General features: G+C 45.9%; 1 protein-coding gene across 1 annotated transcript; it reads left to right on the forward strand.

Moving 5' to 3' along the window:
* Positions 1-429: 429 nt before the first annotated feature.
* On the forward strand, positions 430-4,723 carry LOC125539846 (importin subunit beta-1-like). Its single transcript, XM_048703368.2, has 3 exons — positions 430-572; positions 1,663-4,219; positions 4,306-4,723. The coding sequence occupies exons 2-3, from the start codon at positions 1,686-1,688 to the stop codon at positions 4,484-4,486; spliced, it is 2,715 nt and encodes a 904-aa protein (XP_048559325.1). The 5' UTR covers positions 430-572; positions 1,663-1,685; the 3' UTR covers positions 4,487-4,723.
* The last annotated feature ends 4,225 nt before the right edge of the window (positions 4,724-8,948 follow it).

The raw sequence follows: 8,948 nt of genomic DNA on the forward strand, positions 1-8,948 counted from the left end.
TGCCCGATGGGAAAAGCCCACCAGCCCTCCCTCGCATCCAGCCCATCGCGCATCCCTAAGGCCTCATTCGGTTTGGAGGATTTTCGTAGGAAAAACATAGGAATAAGGATTCCAGAGGAAAATTTCCTATGTATGCATTCGGTTTGTAGGAAATGCGTGCAGGAATTTCGTAGGAATACTACTCATTTCCCGTGTTTTTGGAGGAAACTACACATCCACTCAAAGCTCATTTTACGCGTAGGAACGAGGCAAGTCAATTCCTTAGGATGGCAAGTGCCATCCTATCATATTCCTATACTACTCCTAATTCCTACGTTTTGATTTCCTCCAAACCGAATGAGCCCTAAACAGGCCGAAAGCGAAAGCCGGCAGCGCTTCGCGAATCTTAAAGCAACACCATCCAACGGCTTGGAACATGACTGAGAGAGACTCCGTAGAATTTATTTAGGGCTTCCCTTGGCTGGACATCCGCTCCGCCGCCGCAAGCTCCTGAGCTACTGTCCGCACAGCCATCGAACTCCCGAGCTAGCGGAGGCGCACGAGTAGAAACGGCCGGCTTCCTCTTTTTGCTGGTAAGATCTACTGGATCTCTAACTCTAGTCGCCGGCTGGCTAGCCCCTCACCACTCTCATCTCTAATTGCAAGGCTAGGTCTTCTAAGAAGCATAAGTTTTGACAGTGATGATCCCATATGACCGCAAGTGAACAGCAACAACAATCTAGGGAAGGTTGATTTGTTGTTGCTTTAGGGACGTGGTTATGCTCTTTTGGTTCTGGGGATAGTTGACCTGTTTTTTCTCTCCTCACGTTGAGGTTCCTCTTAAGGTCCCTCATTCTCCCCCTCTTGGATTATTAGCTCTTGATTAATCATAGTTGGATGATATTTTGGTGTAGCTTTTATTGCCCACTCTTGGATTATTAGTTTTTGATCTTAGTTAGAGGATGTCCAGGCACTACCCTTTGGAACTAGAACTAGCCCAGTCCATTTGTTTTGTTTTTTTGCTTTAAGATATGTTTTATTATTAAGTTTCATAGATATAAGCATTTATCCATCAATTTTTGCTATGAAAGGCATAATGGTCCTCTCTCTATCTTTGTGTTGTAGTATTAATTATGACTTGATTCATTTTGTATTTACACTGTACTTCATGGTAGTATTATAGCCCTTTGTGCTGGAAGCTTTGCTGTAAATTTGCACCTAGTTTTTTTGTTTTTGTTGTAGGCTATGGTTATTAGTAAGGGATAATATCTATCTTTATACTATCAAGAATGACGATTATTTTATTTGTTTTTTCTATTTATATACTATTAAGAATGATGTTGGTCAATGTTTTCTTTGTTTCATGTCTTGGGATGTATATGACTTAACTATGAATTTTTCTTGTAAATTTTGTTCTTCAAGTTTCCTCCTTTTGACTACGATTACTAGTTTTCTTGTAATTTTCTCCTGCTAATATTTTGGTCCTACTATTTTAGTTATTTTAGTCTTAGTATTTAGTTGTGACTTCAAGGCTCCTCCTAATGTAAATTATTTATTTCTTCTTCCAACTGGTTATATATGTTATAAGTAATATAACAATTAGTTCTCCATCCATTTATTTGGTTCTGACATACCTTATTTTTGGTGGTTAATTTGTTTCTTTCTATTGTTGATGTTTGCCAGGGGACTTGCCCAAGAAAGTTGATATGGATGAATCAATTGATGTGAGTGATGCTCTTGCACATGCGTCACACCCAGACAACAACATAAGGTCAATAGGAGAAGACATGCTAAAGCGGCTCCAAAATCTTGATCTTCCCAACTTCCTCCTATATTTATCATCTGAGCTTTTGAGGGAGGGGATTCCAGAAGAGTCTAGGGCACTTGCTGCCATCACCCTTAAGAACTCCTTGGACTCAAAGGATCCTGCACTCAAGGATGCACACAAGGATCTACTTTGTATAAAATGGCTCAGCCTGGATCCCTCTATCCGATCAGAGATTAAGAATAAGTTGCTCATGACACTAGAATTTGATTCAAGGCAATCTCATTCAAGGCACCCCTCATCAAAAGTTATTGCAAAAGTTATTGCGAGAGTTGCATGCATGGAGATACCCCGGAATCAATGGCTGGACCTTGTTGGTAAATTAATGGACAACATGGCAAGTTCATCTTCTTCACTAAAGCAAGCAACTCTAGAGGTGCTCCAGTATATCTTTGAGGCGAAGATCCCTAAAGTTGTCAAGGGGGATCAAGTGGATGTTGTTATGGGTAGTGTCATCAGTGCACTGAATAACCAGATGCTAGATTCTCAAGTCCATCTCACAGCCCTTAAAGCTTTACTCAACATTCTTGAGTTTACTAAGTTTGAAGACCATGCTTGGAGGAATTCTATAGTGGCAGTTTGTGAAGTGGCAGGCAGGATAAATTCTGGAGCAGAGATCAAAGAGGCAGCATTTGAGTGCCTTGTTGCAATTGCACACACTTGTCATACCATATTAGAACCTTACAAGGAGATCATGATGAGTCTTACATCCCAAGCTTTGGAAGGAGATGTGGAATCACTTAAAGTCCAATGTATTAAGTTGTGGATCACTGTTTTCCAAGAAGAGATTGATTGGGAAGAGGAAGAGGAAGAGGAGGAAGAAGAAGAAGAAAAAGAAAAAGAAGATGATGATGAAGAAGAAGAGGCATCTAGCTTTATTGGTCCTCTCTGTTCATTTGTTCCACTTCTCCTACAAACTTACTTAAACGAAGAAGAGGGAGATTTAAAACAGGAGGACATTTGGAAACAGGGAGACGAGGGAGATGGAGACATTTCCATGACGGGGGAACAAGAAGAAGAGGGAGATGAAAATGTGGAACAAGAGGGAGTAAACCTTGAAGACATTTTGGAACAAGACGAAGAGGAAGATGAGACTCTACAAGGCATTTCCATGACATGCCTAGGCCTTGCAGCTAGAATTATGAAGGGTAGAGTTGTCCCCCTTGTGATGCATTTTGTCAAGGAGAACTTGAATGGGCCACATAAGATAGCAGCATTGTCTCCATTAGGTTTTATCCTGGAAGGTCCCTCGGTCAAGCAACTTGCTCCTCTAGTTCATTTATTGCTTGTCTTGATGGACCATCCGGAGGAAGGTGTAAGAGGCAGGGCTGCATGGACACTTGGGCGGCTGTTTAAGCTTGTTGGTGCACATAGAATCGTGAGAAATGAGGTGGTGGTCCTGGATCAGATCATGAAGCTCTTGATAGAAAGGAGCAAAGATGTCCCTGAAGTGTCCGTTGAAGTGCATGGAGCTCTATATTTTCTTGCAAGAGGTTATGGAGAAGATGCAAAGTCAAGGTCAAAATCAAACTCATGTGAGCTTTCACCTTTTGTTAAGCCTCTTATTGATGCTCTTCTTTGTGCTTCGGATCTGGCTAGGGAGACCCCTTTTTGCCTTCTTCCATCTCCTTATAAAGCTTTGAGTGAGATTGTGAGAGTTAGTGACACTGGGGACTTACAAGTTCGCCAGGCTGTTATAGGCTTGATGTCTCATATTATGAGGAGATTCAACATTGTGCTTAATGGTCATGGTGCAGTTTCATCTGTTCGGAGGAAGAACCAACTTGAGGTCTTGCTGTGTGGTCTAGTTGAAGTCTTGATCCACAAGCTTGGAAGTACACTCAAGGGGTCTGCTAAATGTGTGTTGATGTTGTTGTGCCCTCTCTTAACCCGTGAGAGTACAAGTGCACGAAATGGAGCAGCCCTTGCCATTGGTGCTCTTGCTCATGCCATTGGTGCTGATTTTGGACAACACATGCCTACGGTGCTACAATATTTCAGTGTGAAGCGACTCTCTCCACTTTATTTAGAAGTGATATGTAATATATGCCATGTCTTGGGAAAAGAGGGAAAAGAGGAAGAAGTGGTGCCATGCTTTGATCATATTATGGAAGTTTTGTATCAAGGTATGGGAGAATTGACACTTCAACCTCCAATTCTATCAAGCATTGGACAGATTGCTCTTGCTATTGGTGAAAAATTTGAGAAGTACCTGCCTCCAGTTATGGAAAAGCTTATAGTTATGGAAAAGGTCGCTCAACTCGATCAGGATCCTCTTGGGGATCATAGTAACAAGGTTAGAGAGGCGATATCTAAGGCCTACCATGGCATATTAGGGGGTATAACCGACCCAAAGTCTGGATTCAAGGTAGGAATGGCTCTACTTGACTTCACTGAAAAGGAGAGAAAGAGAAGGTAACAGATGCCTTGTTTTTTCTTGGTCGGTCACATAAGCACTGTTTATACTCGTTGACTGATTGATTTTTCTTTCTTTCTTTTAGGGACAGTGACAGAAGGTCCAGAAGGACTAGGACCATGACAGCCAGGGACACAAGGACCATGAAAGCGCTAGTTGATGCCTTGTCTCAGCTTTCTCCTAGAGTGGGGGTTTGGTCAGAGGCGTTGATTCGATCGATGCAGGAAGCAAATACTCCCTCCTTAAACAAATATAAGAGCGTTTAGATCACTACTTTAGTGATCTAAATGCTCTTATATTACTTTACAGAGGGAGTAATCATTGGGAGAGGAAGGACGGTGTGCTTTATTTTGATCCAGTCAACTAAAGTGTGTCGGTTAATGTTGGAAACTCTGTTTTATGTCGAACTAACGTGTATGGGCTGTGGGTTTGTTGGAAACTGCATGTATCCTCTCTAATTAATTAGAGTTATTATTATGGTGTTGACATAGAGCCTTACGTCATATTGTCTCTATTACTCTATCATGTTTAGGGACGTCTTTGGTTTGACTAAAGTGGGGACGTCTGTGGTTTGGTTTACTCTAGCAAAACTGTTTGTATGGAGGGTAAAGCGTATCAATGGTGAATCGATCATTCGCTATCCTTTTTTCTGGGATCTGCTCTTTTCAGTGCAAGGTTTGAGGGAAGGTAAGATTAGTGGGTCAATAACCTGCTTAGCTTTCCAAGTAAGGCAGTGAAGTTTCATATTTCTGTATGTGCTGCACCGGCCACCTATGGCTATGGCCGCGCCGGCCTCTGCGCGTCGTGCCTCCCCGGCCTCTATTGGCCACGCTGGCTTTTGCTATTTGCGCCGCCGCCCGCCACCATGGCGTGGCTGCAGTCCTGCTTCGGCCTGAAGAGGTCCCAGCGCTGCGTGTGCATCCTCCTGTTGGTGCTCGGGAGAGGTCCCGGCTAGACAAGGATGCTACGCTCCTCTCTCTTTTCTCTCTTGTGGCTGATGCTTCCAGTGTTGCGGCTACTACCAGTTCGTCCCCAGCAGATAGTGCTAGGGAGCAGGGACAGTGCACACAAGCTCCCCTTTGTATCTCTCTCTCTCTCTCTCTCTCTCTCTCTCTCTCTCTCTCTCTCTCTCTCTCTCTCTCTTGTGACATGCTCGTTCTTGAACTGCTGTGAGTGGTAAAAAAAGAAACAGTTGGTAATGGGGATCATGGAGCCATAAGATTTGCCTCGTCTATTAAATAAGGAGATAATAGATTTTAGAGGTTTAAAGCACGCCCACACAATTTCAGCATGACAATTACTCGCCCTGGAAAATATTCTCTAATTTCTTTGCGCCCGTGGCCATCCAAAGCTTGGCCTCCTCGACAAGCGGTGAGTAGGATGGTCGGTGGCGCACTCTTGTGGCAGAACACCCGTGCATTTCTTTCATTCCAAATGGTCCATGATACGAGCATGGTGAGAGAGGTCATAGCTCGCCGGTTAGGGTTGCGGTTGTCTGTTCTCTTGTCCCACCACTCGTAGACGGAATCTACATGAGCCAGTCGGGATGTATCCATGTCCGCGAGACCAAGCTTCTCAATGAAAGACTCACATAGCCGAATCGTGTAGCGGCACTTAAAGAAAAGATAGGCTTCCGATTCTTGTTCCCTATTGCAAAGCTTGCAAAGGCCACAATTTGACCAATCTCATCGCTCCAAGCGATCGGCGGTCCAAATCCTATCTTGCAACACCAACCAAGCAAAAAACTTAATCTTTGAAGGTGTCCAAGCCTTCTAAACCATGCGATCTAAGGGGGAGAGAGTCATGCCTATGAATTGAGTCATTCTGGATGTTCCACAGTCCTACAGCCTACAAGTTAACCTAGCTAGGTACTCCCTCCGTTTCTTTTTACTTCGCATATAAGATTTGGTCAAAGTCAAACTACACAAAGTTATCTACAATCGGACATTAACAAATTCCCATCTGCCCATAACCGCGGGCACGACTTTCGAAAGTTCAAATCCCTGCAGGGGGTCCCAACTTAGCCCATGACAAGCTCTCATGGTCAACGAAGGATATACCTTCTCCCGAGACATTCCGATCAGACTTGGTATCCCGGTTCTATAAGACACTTCGACAAGTTAAAACAAATCCAGCAACACCTCCCGAATGTGCCGACGAATCCCGATAGGAGCTGCACATATCTCGTTCTCAGGGCACACTCAGATTGTCCAAACTTCCGGTAGGCCAGCCCAGAGTTGCCCCTTGTAACGCCCCGAGACCGATGTGCCAGGTGTCCTCCGTTTATTCGATGTGGTTGCCTTGTCATTGCTTGTGTGTCATGCATTGCATATCATGTCATCATGCGCATTTCATTTGCATACATGTTTGTCTCATGCATCCGAGCATTTTCTCCGTTGTCCGTTTTGCATTCCGGCGCTTCGTTCTCCTCCGGTGGTCATTTCTACCTTTCTTTTGTGTGTGGGGATTAAACATTTCCGGATTGGACCGAGATTTGCCAAGCGGCCTTGGTTTACTACCGGTAGACCGCCTGTCAAGTTTCGTACCATTTGGACTTCGTTTGATACTCCAACGGTTAACCGAGGGACCGAGAAGGCCTCGTGTGTGTTGCAGCCCAACACCCTTCCAATTTGGCCCAAAACCCACCTAACTCTGCTCCATCATCTCGGTCATTCGATCATGATCGCGTGGCCGAAAACCGCACCTCATTTGGACTCTCCTAGCTCCCTCTACCTATAAAAGAGCACCCCTCCCCGAAATTTCGGATCAATTCGCGGATGAAACCCTAGATCCACTCCTCCCCGCGCCGCCAGACTTGTCTGTCCCGCCGCTGGACGTGTTCGCCGCCGCTGCCTCGTCACCCGGACCAATCAGGAGAGGCCACGTCATCGCGCCGCCGCCCTCGTCCACTCCCCTCGCGCCATCTGTCCGCCGTCGTCGTCCCTGCGGCCGCGGCCCGCCGAGCCCATCGCGGGCCTGCGCGAGCCCGACCGCGCCCGAACCAGGAGCCCTGCTCCCGCAGCCGGTCGAGGGGAGGAGCCCCTCGATCCGCGCCCCCACCGCCAGCGCATCCTCGCCGCCCGTCTCCGGCGACCGCGTCACGCCGGAGCACGCTGCGCCGCCGTTTGACTTCGCCGCCGACCAGGCCTGGCTCCCCCGTGCACTGCTCCTTCCTCTCTTCCCCGACCAGATCCGGAGGGGCCATGCCCGAAGCCGTCCGCCGCGTCCTCGCCTGCATCCATTCCCGGCGGCCGCGCCCGCCGACGTCGCCGGAGAAGCCGCCCTGCTGCCGCCGGCGTCCCTTGCTCTCCTGCGCCGCCTCCATGGCTTCCTGCCTGTGAGGTTCGCGTGAGGAGGACGACGCCCTTGCCTCTGGGCCTCCTCCCGCGTATGTGGGCCGCCGTGCCAGATCCGGCCCAGCCCCGCTGCCCCAAGCCGGCCTCCTCCCCACCGAACCGGGCCATGGCCCATGGGTGAGCCACACCCCAGCGCCCTGCCTCTGTTTTTTTTCCTTCCTACTGTTGGGCTTGCCCCAGATTCAGCCTGGGATTTTCCTAATTATCCAGAGATTGCCAGTTTTGCAGAATAGTCCCCCTAGTTCATGCATTTAATAACTCACTAACCGTGCATCGGATTAAAATGATTTATATATGAAACTTGCTCAGAATTTTGTGTAGATTAATAATATCCAACTTTCATCTATGTTTGAAATATTAAAAATGTTGTTTGCATTAATTTGCTCCTATGCCATGTTAAAATGATTTAATTCATAACTAAATAACCGTAACTCGGATTTTAATAAATTATATATGTAAATGGGGTAGAAAAATGCCTAGTTTAACATGGTGACCTTTATTTGCATGTTTAACAACTCTAAAATATGGTTTAGGGCAGAACAGGACCAAACCTAATATATTCATATGAGGAGTTTCCGGACTTGTTGTTTTGTTGTTCCGGCCTCATTTAAACTTGCCTAGATTAGATAGTTTAATTATGCTTCACCCTCTTGCCATGTTTAACAACATTTAATATTGTTGTGTACATAAACGAGAGAGAACTAAATAAGTCACGTGGTGTTCCATCAATATGCAACTCGTTGCATATTTGAGCTCCACTTAATTTGTAGGATTGTTTGTGCACTTTGCCATGCCATGCTTCATTAAACCGGGCATGCATCATACTCGATTGTGCATCATGCCATGTTGATGTGTTGGTTGTTTACTATGTTGTTTGCTTTCTTTCCGGTGTTGCTTCTTCGGGTTGGTTCCGATAACGTTGCGTTTGTGAGGACCCGTTTGACTTCGTCCGCTTTGTCTTCTTCATGGACTCGTTCTTCTTCCTTGCGGGATTTCAGGCAAGATGATCATACCCTCGAAATCACTACTATCTTTGCTTTGCTAGTTGCTCGCTCTTTTGCTATGCCAATGCTTCGATGCCTACCATTTGCTTGTCAGCCTCCCAAATTGCCATGTCAAACCTCTAACCCACCATGTCCTAGCAAACCGTTGATTGGCTATGTTACCGCTTTGCTCAGCTCCTCTTATAGCGTTGCTAGTTGCAGGTGAAGATTGGAGGCCGTTCCTTATTGGAACATGTTTACTTGTTGGGATATCACTATATATCGTATTTAATTAATGCATCTATATACTTGGTAAAGGGTGGAAGGCTCGGCCTTATGCCTGGTGTTTTGTTCCACTCTTGCCGCCCTAGTTTCCGTCATATCGGTGT

This window comes from Triticum urartu, chromosome 2A, assembly GCF_056163025.1.
Source record: "Triticum urartu cultivar PI428250 chromosome 2A, HENAU_Tu73, whole genome shotgun sequence".
Taxonomy (NCBI): domain Eukaryota; kingdom Viridiplantae; phylum Streptophyta; class Magnoliopsida; order Poales; family Poaceae; genus Triticum; species Triticum urartu.

What these genes read in the sequence shown, in the direction of transcription:
- LOC125539846 (XM_048703368.2), top strand. Translation starts at nt 1,686, where the DNA reads ATGGATGAATCAATTGATGTGAGTGATGCTCTTGCACATGCGTCACAC. An exon ending in GAAAAGGAGAGAAAGAGAAG is followed by an intron (nt 4,220 to 4,305) that starts GTAACAGATGCC and finishes TCTTTCTTTTAG; the next exon opens with GGACAGTGACAGAAGGTCCA.